Source organism: Eutrigla gurnardus (assembly GCF_963514095.1).
Source record: "Eutrigla gurnardus genome assembly, chromosome: 12".
NCBI lineage: Eukaryota > Metazoa > Chordata > Actinopteri > Perciformes > Triglidae > Eutrigla > Eutrigla gurnardus.
This window is the reverse complement of record NC_139926.1, coordinates 16,734,489-16,750,157: the sequence shown is the minus strand read 5'-3', so window position 1 is coordinate 16,750,157 and position 15,669 is coordinate 16,734,489. Positions and strand designations below refer to the sequence as shown.

The 15,669-nt window shown below is 45.8% G+C and overlaps 2 protein-coding genes across 8 annotated transcripts in view; one reads left to right on the top strand and one right to left on the bottom strand.

The window, feature by feature from the left end:
- tanc1b (tetratricopeptide repeat, ankyrin repeat and coiled-coil containing 1b) overlaps positions 1–1,736 on the top strand; it is an 86,370-nt gene extending 84,634 nt beyond the window's left edge. For 6 of the 7 annotated variants that reach the window (XM_084022776.1, XM_084022775.1, XM_084022772.1 and 3 more), the window contains one exon: positions 63–1,736. In XM_084022776.1, coding sequence (XP_083878902.1) covers positions 63–1,683 — 1,621 coding nt within the window. In that variant the 3' untranslated portion in view covers positions 1,684–1,736. The remainder of the gene's footprint in view (positions 1–62) is intronic. The other variant, XM_084022774.1, reaches the window with a different exon arrangement.
- A 1,398-nt stretch (positions 1,737–3,134) lies between these two features.
- LOC311021896 (WD repeat, SAM and U-box domain-containing protein 1-like) lies at positions 3,135–15,439 on the bottom strand. Its single transcript, XM_084022794.1, has 11 exons — positions 14,900–15,439; positions 14,012–14,199; positions 13,570–13,656; positions 10,857–10,950; positions 10,473–10,506; positions 10,347–10,387; positions 9,884–9,990; positions 9,324–9,353; positions 7,474–7,650; positions 3,727–3,861; positions 3,135–3,631 (listed from the first exon to the last, which is right to left on the bottom strand). Exons 1-11 carry the CDS (start codon positions 15,295–15,297, stop codon positions 3,480–3,482), a joined length of 1,443 nt encoding a protein of 480 aa, XP_083878920.1. The 5' UTR covers positions 15,298–15,439; the 3' UTR covers positions 3,135–3,479.
- Between the last annotated feature and the right edge of the window lie 230 nt (positions 15,440–15,669).

Sequence of the window (15,669 nt, the reverse complement as noted above, 5' to 3'; positions counted from 1 at the left end):
TTTGGTTGTTGTTGGCAGTGTCGGGTAACGATGTCTGTCTTGGTTCTTTCTCCAACTTGCAGGCAGTTTGCAGCGGCCCTGGCTGATCTGCACGAAGCAGCCAAGCTGTGCCCCAATAACCGGGAGATCCGTCGCTTGCTGGCCCGAGTGGAGGACGAGTGTAAACAGATGCAGCGCACCCAGACTAAAGGGGGCCAAGCTGGGGCTGCAGCGGCTTCCAGCCAGGCTTCAGGAGGCCCCGAGTCTGACCACGAGCAAGACGAAGGACAGGAGGAGCCTTCAGAGCACAGCCTTGCCAGGAGCCTGGAAGGACAAAGAGACATCCTGGAGGAGGAAGAGGAGGAGGAGGAGGAGGAGGCCTCGCTGCACGACAGGACAAATGAAGCCTGCTGGTCACAGAACAGTTATTCCTACAACAGAGTCTTACCCTCTGAGCCGGTCAGCAACAGTGTGGGGCATCAGAGCCTGGGCTCCAGCTCACCGCCAGGCCCCAGCAGACTCCTCCCCCACCGGTACCCTCGAGAGCACCGGGAAGTGCTGACCCAACAGGGCCTGGTCCTGCAGCCCACCAAGCAGGCCCAGATAGTCAAGACCAACCAGCACATGAGCTCCATTCAGCTTGTGGGAGGGGCCGTTGGGGGCCGCGTGGCAGGGGCCAAATCTCAGTACGCTCCCTCCAGCCCCTTACCGAGCCGACACATGTCCAGTATGCTGAAGCCGGGCCCAGGCATCGACATCAGCCCTCTGCCACCGCCCGTTGACGAGCCCGTGTACGGGAACCGCATGTCGCTGGCGGCTGCCTCCACCTCCATGGGTCACAGCTGTGAAATGGAGAGCCTTCATTCCTCCCAGGCGGCCTACTCGTCCTGCAGCAGCTCCAAAGGTCTGGGGCAGGACAGGTTGTCTGCCCACTCCGTGTCCTCCCTGGACGGGTTGGCCTGCTCTGGTCCCGGACCCCAGGGGAACCACACTGACCCAGGGAAGGAAGGGATGTGTGCGTTAGGCTCGCAGGCGGGAGGAGGCAGCAGCAGCATGCGCGTGTCCAGCTCCACCAGCAGCCTGGCGTCCAGCAGCAGCCTGTCGGACAGCGGCAAGCTGGGACCCGACGTCCGCACCAAAATCTCTGACAAATCAAAGCACAGCCAACAGGCCAGTTCTGAGTACAAACCCAGACCCTTCATGGGCATAACTGACAAGACGGCACGCTTTCACCAACAGCTCCAGCAGCAGCAGCAGCAAATTCAACAGCAGCAGCAGCAAATTCAACAGCAGCAGCATCACAGTTTGCAAAGTCACCCGAGCCTGCAGTCCGCCGGCCGAGCCTGGCTGAACCACTCGTCTGATGGTCTGGTGTGTCACAACATGTCGGCGATGGGCCTCCTGCCCGTCGACTGTGAGCTGCCTTACGCCAAAACAGTGAGCACTTACCAGGAGAAGCACAAACCTCCACCACCTCAGGGTGCTATGGCAATTAGTAGCTTACAAAACGGCATGCACGCCAAGGAATTCACGGAGAAGTTCTGCCAAGCCGCCAACTGTTACAAAGAGTCCAAGCCAGCACTGGCGCTGCCGCACACGTTCATGGACGGTAAACCCAAGCAGCCCGGCCTAGCCCGAGAGAATCCTGCCATCCACGTAGCGTCAATGAAACCAAAGCGATCGTTTATAGAGTCGAATGTGTAGAGAATGTGTTGTTTTATCTCTCATACGCTCCACAACGCGCACAAGCAAAAACGGAGAAGTGAGGAGTTGTTTGAATTTTTTCTAAGCGGCCCCAAACAGAATCGTCTCACTTTCAAGCCTTGTAACAAGTACAGTGTGCAAGCTGTTTGTATCCCTGTGTGGATACAGACTCCAGGCAGCGTACCGAATGCTCCAGATTTTTTTTTTTTTCTCGTCTCCCAACCTGTCGCTTGTCGCTGTCAGCTTCTGTTACATGACAACATGTCCGCCGTCGTTCAGCCAAGCTGGAGACTTTGCACTGAAGGAAGTATTTTTTTTGGGACGCGTAGTGTACAGTCCTCACCAACGGAACGGTGACAGTGAGCACTTTATACACACTTAGGCCGCTCAAGAGCTTAAACAACATATTCAGTTACAGCATAATGTTATTACAGAGCCGTTTGGAGCGAGTGAAACGGGGGTTTGAACTGTGTTCATGACGTCCATGGTGCTGAGAGGGGAGGAATGAGGAGGGGAAGCCCTCAGTGAAGGTGTAAGAAAGTCTAAAAGGATGGGCATTCCTGTGTTTTACGAAGGATGTTATAGATCCTCTTGTGTATATTATATAAATATGTATTTTTTTCCTTCTTTTCAGTGAAGATCTATGTTAAGTGTATTGACAAATTCAGACTTGTGTATTTTGAGTTTTATGCACAATGTTGTTTCAATGGTGTTAAAGGTTCTAAAAAAAAAAAACATTCGTTAAATGTGTTTGTACATTATATAAATCACCATTAACATTGAATTGAAATCCTTTTCTGTATCTGCTTCTTGTTGCTGTCTAGTTTAATTTATTTACAGCGCCAATGGCTTGGTTAATTGTCAAAGCAATATATTTTATATAGTTATTTTTGCACAGCTAATAAGACATTTAATGATTCTCAATACCGTTGAGTTTAAGTGTATGCTACAATTGCAGTTTATATTACAGAGTAAAAAAAAAATATCTATAAAAAGAAATGGTTTTGGGGCACAGTGCCATCAGCTCTATTTTAATATGTACGTTAAATGCAATTGTTTCCATGTTTTCAGTATTGTGAGCTTTATTAGCTGTGATCACATACTGTAATAGAACATTACTGCCATAGCCACCATGGGAGAGAGAAATAAAGACCCACTGAGGAAAAAACTACCCGGTCTATTGGTTTTTATTCTAAAACACAAGTCTGCCTAAGTTAAGTGGACATGTAATAATTATCATGAGCCTGAAGAGGAGTGTTAACATTATACAGCTGGTTGGCTGATGCAAAGTAACTCACAGCAGTAAATAACAACAAATATGCTCAAATTAGCCACAGCTTGCTACTGATCATATCGGACCCTGATCCCTGAGTGTATTGATTAGAGCTTGGCTTGGTTGTTACTGAATTTACTTTCAATACTTTAAATTTGCAATAAGTAGAGAACATTTGATCAAATGACCACTAGAAGCTAACCTGAGTGTTGGACAGTGATGCATTAATCATTATAAAAGTCAATTTGAGAAGAAAAATTTGTTATTTCTTATAGTGTTGCTAATTAGTATGCAGCTGTTCTGCTAAACGGGACTACTTCCTGGGTAAATATCTGCCGACTTCTCTGAGACTTCAGATTCAAATTATTTTGTCAAATTTGTACCAAGTGGATCCTGAACAAATCTCAATTAATAGTAATAAATTCATTCAATGAAAATAAGAGCAGTTTTTATCAGATCAGCAGCTTGTGGATAATAATGATAAAGCACCTGCTTAGTTAGATTCTGACAGAGTTCAGATGAGCTACTGGCTCGACTTCCACCGTGTGATTGCCATCTTCAGAGCTCTGTTAGGGGTGAGGAATGTGGTCTGCAGGAGCAGGTTGGTCATGGGGCTGGTCTTCTTCTTGCTCCTGATCCAGCTCTCGATGGATTCTCGCTCATAGGAATACCCATCTGTGGAGGAGACACACATTCTGACTCCTTATACACACACTGATAATGATGCATGCACGTCTTTGACTCTGGTTTTTAAGCGTTTGTCGTCTAACCTGCAGCGATGACGGGATCCTTCATCAGCTCTCTGGTGATTGGACACAGAAACTCATCGGGGTCATCTGAACCGCTCTGCTCTGCTTTCAAGGCCTCCACTTTCCTCAGGAGACGCCCGCGGAGGCCCACGGACTCTGAGAAACCCAACATGGTTCAGCACAGCTGGTCATTGACAGCACACGCCTTGTAAGTTAAAAGGTAGTGAAGCATGGATTGTTTGTATTCATTCATTTATCATCAACCTGAGTATTTCACATAAACCAGCTCAAATGTATTGTATGTTAATGTCTCTACTAGGAAGCATCAGGGTTTTTTTCTGTGGACCTGAATCCGCGAGGCGACAGACACTCTCCAGACTGACTGTCCTCTCTCTGGCCCCCGAGATAAAACAAAGGCAGGAATAAATCTGGACCTCCGCTCAATCAATCTGTGCCCAGACACAAAGAGCCAGACGCGCTCGCTGTGTGATGATGATGATGCCTTCGCAACTCAGGCAATGTGTCTCCCCCGAGGAGTTTGTGTGGGTTATAGTTCAAAAGTTAACATCTCTCATTATTCTACTCGAAATAAAAATAAAAAAAAAAGGCCCAGAAGAGGAAAAAGTGAGTGTGCAGGCAGCTGCATGTCGCTGCCCACTGAAGGCAAACTTTCCCAGCCACTCATGACTGAGATATACAGTAAACGAGAGCAGCTGCAGCGTCCTTTTCCAACCTTTGTTCTCAAAGAGATGTTGTCTCACATTATTTCATACATTAAATAACATGAACACTATATTAGTGCTCAGTTTAACGATTGTATTGAGCCAAGAGATCTATAGTGACAGTTAATTAAAACGATTCCACACCGTGCCAGGACTAAACTTCTGGTTGGCAAAAAAAAACTTTATTGTATTTATATATTGGCCCAAAATTAGTCAAAATTCAATATACTGAGTTCAAGAAACACTGGAATCAGCCATAAAATAGCCATCAATGCAGAATGCAATCCCCCCCCCATGTTGCTAAACCCACCAGATTCCCAGAAAAAGATACCACAGACACGATGACCTCAGTGTCCTTAATGGTAACCAGCTAGGAAAGAAAGACTTTCTGAGCTGCACTGAGGTTTGTCATTGTTAAACATGTGCTGAGGACGCTTCATAAACCCGGTTCTAGGTTAGAGTTATTGACTTGGGAAATGATGTCAAGGATGCCAGAACAAAAGAGATGGTTTTTTAGAAGACATAATGAAACAGACTGATGACTGGACTTACTTAAAAGCCCCTCCATGTGTCATGACATGCAGGGGCACCATGTTCTGAAGACGTTTCATCCATTTCTAGGAAATAATCTGCTTCAAACAAACTGGAGAGATCTTGACAATTAGCTGCTGTGTGTGCGCCGAGGACCGGCTCGTTCTCTCGCTGCAGTAAATGACATGTCGTGAGTGCTTCTTAATTTTGCACTCAGTCATGGAGCAGAAAATAGAGATGCAGGGAGGAATGTGTTCAAGTGCACGTTACAAAGACTGTGGCTACCTCATGCCATGAACTCAGCGCCTTGAAAAAAAAAAGTCCTGCATTCAAGTTTAAAGTCAAACAGGCAGACGCGGCGGGGGAGACGAGCTGTCACATTCATAAATACTTGGAATCCTACGGGGAAAGTGATGTTGCTCAATCAAAATGTCTAACATTTTGAACCCATTAAGTCCTTCCATTCATCTAATAAACGACTCTTTGATAGAAAAACGGCACTTCCCGGCTCTATAGGGTTTAAGATTTCCATAAGTTCCCACAATTTTTAATAGGGCCATAAGCCATTAGTACTATACAGTCCACTTTACATTTAGATTGATAATTTGATGAGACCCTACAATAAATTGCAGAATGAGGCTGTCTCCACAGAGATATCCTGAATTATATCCGAGGAACTTTTCGTTTTTTTCCTTCCCCTTACTCAAAGATTCATGAATATTTCATTTAGTAAAGTGAGCTGGAATCTAATTTTGTGTGTGCATGTGTCTGTGCTGTATGTGTAATACGTGCGTGTCTATGCGTGCACACGTCATTTACACAAACAGCATGCAGGGAAAATTATAGTTGTTGGTTTGCGCAGCACAAAAAAAAGGACAGGAAATGTGGCAATCTGCTGTTTCCTCTGTCCTCATTCTGTGGTAATGATGAGAGCTGCCCTCCATACTAAACACACGCAAAAGAGATGCTCCGTCCGTAGGACACGCGTTGCATAACCAAGCAGCATGCAAGGGAGCTGGCTTCACTGTTGTCGTTTTTTTAATTGTGTCTACTGCTGTCCAATTATAGTCAACACAACAATAGCTTTTACAGTAATTAAGGGTGGGACTCTGATGCATCTAGTTACATGATTACAGTCGGCACAAAGTACCCATAATCAGACGGATTTTTCTGGGCAATATGGCGTCCACGCAGCGTGTCAACTGTCTGCTGAATCCCCCTGAAAACTGAGAGCAAATAAGAATTCAAGCTGTGTGAAGCTAAAACTTCCAGTTCTGAAATACGAAATACGAAGTGAACAGTCACCTTAATTGGTTATCTCCACGGAACATAATTAGGTTTTAATCTGCAGGGAGGATGACTGGGTGTGATGTGGGAATACGGTGACAGATCAAATCTAATAATGAAATATTATCACTTAGGGTTATTTCATTAAATGTGTATGCTTTTTGCAGTAGACATACATGGATCCATAACATGTATTATAAATGATGACAGATCATGTCACTGTTTATATCCTTTTTTTATTATTTTATTGTTAAATACTTCTCAAAGTGTTAACTTTATCAGAGATGATCTTTCTGTTGGTCGATTGAAATATGACTGAATTAAAGATATTACAGTTGCTATAAATCGTCATGTGCAGAATGGTGGTTTGTTTTGGGAGTTTTAGCCATCAACCTACACAATTTGGGTTGATAGCTTAGCATACAGAGTGGAAACGAGGGGAAACTCTATACGCGGACACTTATGACACATGAAGTCTGATGAACAATAACGTTTTCTGAATCACAGATATAGCAGGAATAGCCGACAGCGTGAAAGTTAAAGTAGAGCTGATGGTGAGACGAGGATGGCGTAGCCATGGCGACGGGGACACAGCGCCCCCAGGAGAAGGGCAATGTGGTTGTTTTACTTTCTTAATGATTATGTATCTGGAGAGCTGTCACCTGTTGGTAATTCAACATATTGTAATGTTTTTGGAACGCCCTCTAGTGGACAGGAAGGAAAACAACCACATTGCTGATAATGGCATTGGCAATGTTTATTAATAATAGGCTAAATTTGATCATTAAATATTCACTAGTGCGTGTCCATCCACTGACTGCCGTGTTTGTTGTTTTCTGGCTGGAGTTTGTAAACCGACGTTCCATACGGAGACCTTGGACAACCCTGGCTGGACTAATCTTATTTTCAGAGGGATTATCATTGTTTGTGACGTAAAGGTCATCCCGTGGGGTTCTGTCCTCACAGTGTGATTTGTGTATGTGTGTATAAGCAGATAGAAATGCTGCAGCTTCACGTCCCGTGTGTGTGTGTGTGTGTGTGTGTGTGTGTGTGTGTGTGTGTGTGTGTGTGTGTGTGTGGATAAATCAATAAAAATAAAAAAAGCTGCTTATATCATGCCATCCAATTGAAGCTCGTCATGTTTTAGGATCAAACCGTAAATCCCCACAAAAGCAGTCAGAATGAGTGTGTGTACTTATCACTAATGTGTTTTCTCTTCCATCCTCACCGATTCCCAGCTCTGCTGCCGTCGCCTTGTTCAGCTGGCTGAGCTCTGCTCCATCGATGTTGTTGGCTTTAAAGACGCTGACGAGCTCCTGCAGTCCTTCCTCGCGAAGCCACGTCTGCACATCCTCCTCTGACCAATCGGCCACCAGCAGCCTGGAGTGACCCGGCAACTTCCTTCCTGCGAAACGCACAACAGGAAAGGAGGGAGTGCTCTGCTGTTATACCCCCGTCTCTCCTGCCGTGACCTCGCTCACAAGCATGGGATCCACCGAAGAGAAGACAGATGAAACGTTGGCTTGTTGCGTCAGATTGTGCCAGCATGCAGCTCATCAACCTTCATGTGACACCATGTGGGTGAGCTGCCATCGTTTGTCATACAAGGTCGAGACAAACTGGCCCCGTTGGGTGCCGGCCCCGTTAATGACGCCTCCCAGCAGCCTCATGGTTCCGATCGCCCATCATTAGCCGTGTGAAGGATAAGGTGTTGCTCATCGCCACGCTAACCACATGTTAGGTGTGGATACCAATGTGAATATGCTAACATGCTGTTTTGTAGGGAATCTTCACCACCTTTCCCGTCTTAATTTAACTGGTTATCGTAGTAACATTAGCACTAAGGACGTAGTATAGTGTTCTTAAACTACCAGGAACTAATTACGCAAACAGAACTCCTGCCCAAGCACAGTTACACTGAGGGAAAACATCCAGTTATTGGGTCTGCACAGCGGTGAGCAGAGTAACACCACTACCTTCCTTCCTTCCATCCATCCTTTCCTTCTTTCTTTCCTTCCTTCTTTCCTTTCTTCCTTCCTTCCATCCTTCCATCCTTCCTTTCTTCCATCCTTCCATATATCCTTCCTTCTTTCCTTTCTTCCATCCTTCCATCCTAAGAAAGGATGGAAGAAACGAGGTAAAGAATGAAGGAAGGATGGAATGAAGGAAGGAAGGAGGGAAGGAAGAAAGGAAGGAAATAAAATATGGATGGAAGGAATGAAGCAAGGATGGAAAAAAGGAAAGAAGGAAGGGAGGAGAGATGGATGGAAGGAAGGAAGGAAGGAAGGAAAGATGGAAGGAAGAAAGGATGAAAGGAATGAAGGAAGGATGGAAGGAAGGAAGGAAGGAAGGAAGGAAGGAAGGAAGGAAGGAAGGAAGGAAGGAAGGAAGGAAGGAAGGAAGGAAGGAAGGAAGGAAGGAAGGAAGAGGAGACATTCCTTAAACAGATGAGATAATCTCTCCAGCATGTTCTCGTCTACACTGGAGTCTCTTCATCATCCCAACCATTCACAGGATCAGTCTGGACGTAATTAATTTGTTGTGCCGTCAACAAAGATGAAAACCAAGAATGAATTCATTGTGATTATATTGTTTGTGCAGCTTGATTGTTTATTCCTCTGTACCACAAACGTCCATTTCTGTCTATAAATGTGATTACATGTGCTACACTTACGCTCTTCCTTCATTACCTTGAACATGACGGTCAACTTCCTGCTGTAACACTCACCAGTAGGTCCTGATATCGGATTTTTACGACACGATTATGGTGGTGAAAATAATTGATGATAATGATATTTTCATGATATTTTTGGAAAATTATAAAAGTATAATAAAAAGTATAATATTATGGTATGTCACAAAAAGTCATAGTATAGTAACTCGTGTAAAAAGTCATAGTATGTCAAAAAAAAAATCATATTTAAGTACGTCATTTGAAATCAGACACCTTTACTTCACTCTGACATCACACGTATACAAAAAACAAAAAACCTAATAAAACAGCAGTGGCTTTAAGGTCAGAATACTGTGAATAACTGCAGATTTCTAAGGGAAAAGCAGAGTGATGCGTGTATTTACCTTGGCACACTGTCTGCTTTGATTCAGTTGCTGTAGAAAAACATAAAAGAGAATAACTTCAATATGTGAAAAGAAGGAAAAAAAACAAGATTAAAGGAAAGGGGAGAAAGAGGCGGAAAAAAGGTAGAGGCATTAAAAAATAGGCAGATCTTCATTGAGATGGAATTTGCTTTGTCAACATCAACCTGACTAATGACAGATGGGGAGCTGCTCTGATGAAGCTTCAAGGCCTCCAGATGTCTAACGATTGCACCTTTAATTTGGTATTCCAATTTCTTTCTTTCATGTCTGCTTGAAACTTTCTTTTAAAGACGATTCACCTCCATAACAATAGCTCTCTGAGGCTCAGTGGTAGTTTGCCCTGCTGCATCAATAAACATCAATCACAATTCAGCGCAGCCAGACAGCAATACACATGTAATAGGAGCTTCTACTACTGGATATCTCCCAAAACACTCTTTTGGGAGGCTTCGGCGCCCCAAATGGCTCCTGTGTGTTGAACCACAAAAAAGGAGTGATTGTGCATTTATAGGCGCCAACGTAAACAATTAAGTATTTACCAGTTGTGCCGACTCCATCCCCGATTCTCCACACGTTCACGGTTCGGTCCATGGAGCCGGTTGCAATCCACGGCATGGTGGGAGACAGAGCCACGGCAGTCACATACCTGCAGGGAGGAGGAAGAGGAGCACAAGTGTGAAGGGTGTGTATATGACGGACTAAACTCGGCTTTAAAAGTCAGGTTCCCTCTACCCTTGAGAAAATAAAAAAATAAATAAAACCCACTCTCAGATCGCAGTATCTTAAATCCTTTCAAGAACATCAAAGGGGCTCAGCCGGTGTCTACCTGCGGTGCCACTTCAATGACTGGAAAGCAGCGCTGGAGAATTGCATCACTGCACCCACTACTTCAGGGGGGAAACTAATCAAGCTAAAAAAATCACAAGTATCTGATCCGAAACGCCGGCGCCGTTGCCGGATGGCTGCAGAGATTGCACAGCGGTGGGAGGTCAGGTCATTTACCTGTTGTGCTGTTTCAGCGTGTGGAGCAGGGTTCCCAGGTTCTGGAAACAAAGTGCAATCAGGAGACACGACGGGGAACGTTGGGGAGATCTGTGTTCACGGCTGCTGGAGCAGAGCTTTACTCACCGCATCGTATATGGCAACGCTTTTATCCACCGAACTGTTGAATAAATTAGAGAGGACTTCATTTGCAGAATCCATATGCAATACAGAATAATACAATGGATTTAAACCAAAGCACACACATTATTTTCATGTTTAAATGCTAAAAACAGAGCACAGATGAAGCTTCAGTAAAGCCAGAAACAGCAGAGAGGTGCAAACAGAAGCCTGAAACACAACCAAATACACTCCTCCTGTGGCCGACTGAGGGAACAGCAACATCAATGCTCAGCAGTGGCATCTGCCGTTTTCCAGCACAGCAGCAGCAAAGAAAAAGGAGCTTTTCATTGAAAAGTTTGTCCTGAATGAGTAAATGATTTCACAGCGATGACGTGACGTGTGCGTTACCCGGAGACGAGCAGCTCTCCGTCGGAAGAGAAGGCACAAGACAGAACTGGAGCCGCCTGACTGGTGAGAGTGTGAAGCAGCTTCATCACACAGGCTGGGGGGGAGACCACACACACACACACACACACACACACACACACACACACACACACACACACACACACACACACATACATACACACACACACACACACACACACACACACACACACACACACACAGACACACACAGACACACACACACACAGACACACACACACACACACACACACACATACACATACACATACACATACACACACACACACACACACACACACACACACACACACACACACACACACACACACACACACACACACACACACACACACACACACACACACACACACCTTTAGTGACATTGCATTGACTAACATTCACTTCCTGGTCACTCTAACCACTACTTAACCCTCACCTTACTGAACCAAAGATCCCTAATGGAGTCACTGATTGGACAAGCTGTCCTCAATTAACTGGCCTTCAGACTGAAGTGTGTCCCCAAATGTAGCCTAAGTATTTATACACACACACACAGGCAGACACACACACACACACACACACACTGTTAGAGTTCAAATTAAAATTGCATCTGTATTCGTTTAGCAACCAACCTCCTGCAAATGTGTTTGGAAATGGACATAAATACACCCTGTTTCAATCTCTGTGGACACACACACATACAGACACACACACACACACACACATACAGACACACACACACACACACACACACAGCGAGAGACAGACAGACATACAGACAGACAGACACACACATACAGAGACAGACAGACAGACAGACAGACACACACACACACACACATACAGAGACAGACACACACACACACACACACACACACACACACAGAGAGACAGACAGACACATACAGAGACAGAGACAGACACACACACATACAGAGACAGAGACAGACACACACACAGAGAGACAGACAGACACACGCACAGACAGACACACACATACAGAGACAGACAGACACACGCACAGACAGACACACACATACAGAGACAGACAGACACACACACACACACACACACAGAGACAGACACACACATACAGAGACAGAGACAGACACACACACAGAGAGACAGACAGACACACGCACAGACAGACACACACATACAGAGACAGACAGACAGACACACACACACACACACACACACACACACACATACAGAGACAGACACACACACACAGACACACCAACACACACACACACACATACAGAGACAGACACACACACACACACACACACACACACACACACACACACATACAGAGACACACACAGACACACCAACACACACACACACACACACACACACACACACACACACACACACACACACACACACACACACACACACACACACACACACACCGTTTGTCCATAACTTCCTCTCGCTGGCTTGCAGCTGTGCCACCTGCTGACAGCTGCTTGGAACCAAAGATTTCTTTTTGGCAATAAACCTGAGACATTCACAGCTTTAACTACAAAGACACTTCTGAGTACAGAGAAATAATTCATCATGCAATAATCCCACGTGCCAAAATCAACCGGACTGTAGGAGCATTTAAATTATCAGCCTGTAAATACTAATAATCAATTAGAGTAAAAACTCTGTTTTCAGGCCCTGTGGGAGTTTGATTTGTTATTTCCATGCATATTCACGATGTGATGTGAAGCACCAGTAGAAAAAAAGTGAGATGAATTATTAAACCTGACGAAAAACAAGAAAAATAATTGAATGTGACGCATTATCGAGTACTGGTATGGATGCTGCTGGGTGAAAGGAAGAGGGAGCACAACATGAAAGATTTGACCGTCGGAACGGGAATAAGAACATTTACTCTGCATATGGAGCCATAAGAATATGAAGCTACAAACACCAGAACAAGAGAAATGCCACATATAGACCTAGTTTCAAAATGGACCCCCTTGCTTCTTTCTGATAAAACAGTGACAAAGGGGTTGAAACATGCACTCCTTCTTGCAAAGACGCGATGAATGCACATTTCAGGAATGGCGGCTCGTTGAAAGCTCCTCGGCATCGTGTGGAAAAATACATCTTAAAGACGCGACACGAGGCGAGCATCGCTCCGTCTGTCTGGTTACACAAGCGACACGGAGAGATGAAAAATCCCCACGGACCGCAGTGGGTCGCCACGTGTGACACATCGCATCCTCACTAGAAACGGCCGTTGCCACGGCAACACATCTAAGGCACTAACAACATGGCGCGTTCACACGCTCACGGGGGAGAGAGAAAAAAATACAGTCTGCAGGCTTGTTACACAACCTATGAACGAAGGAGAAATGCTCTGGATCTGCCGCCGGCCGTGCCAGATATAAATGTCACAGTGGATATAGTGTATGCACCTGATTCCCTCCTCAACTCGTCCTCACACACTGTCCTCTGCAGCTGCTCCATTCCTGCAGAATCTCTTAAAGTGATCCATTATTAATGAGTCAGTCTGCAGTTGATTTATTCCACACACTAATAAAATTCCTCTATTCTGCAGAGCGATTTCAAGGTTGAAGCAGTCAGCAGGTTCTCCCTCTCTTTCTCCCTCCCCCTCCCACCCTCCCTCTCTCTCATGGGAGATGAGTGAGAGAGCTCACAGTTGAGGAAGCGTGCAGAGAGGTCGGCCTACCTGCCCCTTCACACTGGGAAACAATCTGTATTTTCAGCTGGCTGTCCTGTCCACAGGAGGCCAGTCGAAACTCCACACAGCAGCCATCTGCAGAACAAAAAACACATTCCCTCGTTGTGAATGTTCACGCTTGACCAGTTTGAACAACAAAAGAAGACTAATATCATCTGACGGCCGGCTTGTCGAAGTGCAGCGGCACGTAGCGAGCATCCTTCACACTGTATGTGGCGTAATGTTTGGATTAAAAGGGAGATTTCCATTACAAATAATATGCTTTTGTTCCCCCCCCAGAAAGGCAGAGAACAAACGCATGTCATTCGGATTGCAGGATAAAAGGCAACAGCTTGTTAACTAACTGCTAATTGTGAAGGATTTCAGTTTTATCCAATGCATGTTCAAATTGAGTGATTTTGGTGACCTGATAAAAACACTAAAAACCCACCGACTTTGAACTGCGGAGCAAAGCTGCAGCAGGTGACCCCCAGGTCGTGGGCGTCCTTCTCAGCGTGCAGGAGGGTGACGTCCGTATCCCACAGTTTGAGGTCTCCCTGGGTGCAGCCGGTCACGAACATCTGGCCACAGGGAGAGAAGCAGCAGGCCACGACGCTGGCCTCGCTCGCTGCACTGCACCTGTGGGAGACGGTGATGAGCCAATGGGTTCGAATCCCCACAATAAAGGCTGTTAAATAAACAAGGAGTGGGACTTGTTTGGTCCCATCTTCACATGTGGATGAGAGTTTAAGACATTCATCTAAACCACCTGTGAGAGTCTCAGCCAGGGAAACACAGCAGCCTCAAGGGGGCTCATAAAAAGCCGCGAACATCAGATAAAAGACAGAATTATTAACATATTTCATCCCAGTCGGTTGCTCTTGACAATAAATGCTTGTCCAGCTGGGCGGGTTCATTAGTCCCATGTGTAGAAGCTCTGATCTTTCTGTAGGAAACTGTCTCAGTTAATTCAAGGCTTTTTAAAAACATATTTTATCTTTTGGTGTGTTTTTAATTTGTGCTCTTCTCTCTGGTTTGAAGTGGGCGTGATAATAATATAAATCATAGGGGAACATATGTCAGTGCCCCAATCAGAATATGTCAAAGATGTAAGGGGGCCTACTTGGACCTTCTTGTGAAAGAGTCTGGTCTAGTCTGATCAAACATTTCGTAGCCCACCAAACATGCTGGTTCCAGATTCTCACATGTGGGGGTCTGGTTATAAAACTGATTCAGGTCAGAGAAAACTATGACTTATAGAAGAAAAACTTGAGGAAGGGGCTTTAATATGTAACGCTCCAGCTGGTCCTTTGATATGCTGTGATTGACACTGGGATACCTGCGTAACGTCTTGGAGGGGAAGTCCCAGAGGGCCACGGTGCCGTCGCTGCTCCCCGCCAGCAGCAGGGAGCAGTCCGGGCCCCACGCGCACGCTCGGAGCGGACTGCGGGACGGATGCTGCAGCGCCGCGGACACCTCGCCGGTCTCCGTCGACCACGCGATGGCGGATCCGTCCGTGGAGCAGCTGAGCAGGTAGCCGCCGCACGGGCTGAAGCAGCAGCAGTGGACGCCGTAGCCGTGGCCCGACAGCGGGGAGAAGGGGAGCTCCGAGAAGTCGGCCGCGTCGTACACCCGGAGCGTTTTATCAGCGGAGCAGGAGGCGAGGAGAGACGCGGAGAAGGCGCAGCAGCTGACCTCGTCTTCGTGGTGTCGCAGAGTGCACAGGACTGACACCATCTTGGATGGATGGATGGGGAGACGTTCGCTCACAAGGTGGCGCAAAATGCCCAAATATCCGCCTGTGAAACCGAAAGAGGGGAGCCGACAGTTGTTGAGTGTCAGGCAGCTGTTCGTCCGTCAAATGTGTCGTTGAAATAGCAAATAAGATAGAAACACTGTTGTGTCGACAGTTTCCCTCATAAATGTACTTCCTCTTCCAGCTGTAGTCCGTTTATCAGCTGTTATCAGCCACGTGACGCTGACGTGAGTTATTGACTTGCACAACGTTCATAGTCCATTTTTTAATATATTATAAGAAATGTTCTACTGATAAAGTCCGACATTGAATGCATCACTAAAGTATGATACACAAAATTCAAAGACTCGTCA

Bases quoted from the DNA above. Each gene is read 5' to 3' on its own strand.
- LOC311021896 (XM_084022794.1), bottom strand. From the start codon at position 15,297: ATGGTGTCAGTCCTGTGCACTCTGCGACACCACGAAGACGAGGTCAGC. The intron at 14,200-14,899 runs GTATCCCAGTGT...CGTCTCCCACAG, and splicing joins CCCTCCAAGACGTTACGCAG to GTGCAGTGCAGCGAGCGAGG. The intron at 3,862-7,473 runs GTGAGGATGGAA...TGGGTTTCTCAG, and splicing joins GGCAGCAGAGCTGGGAATCG to AGTCCGTGGGCCTCCGCGGG.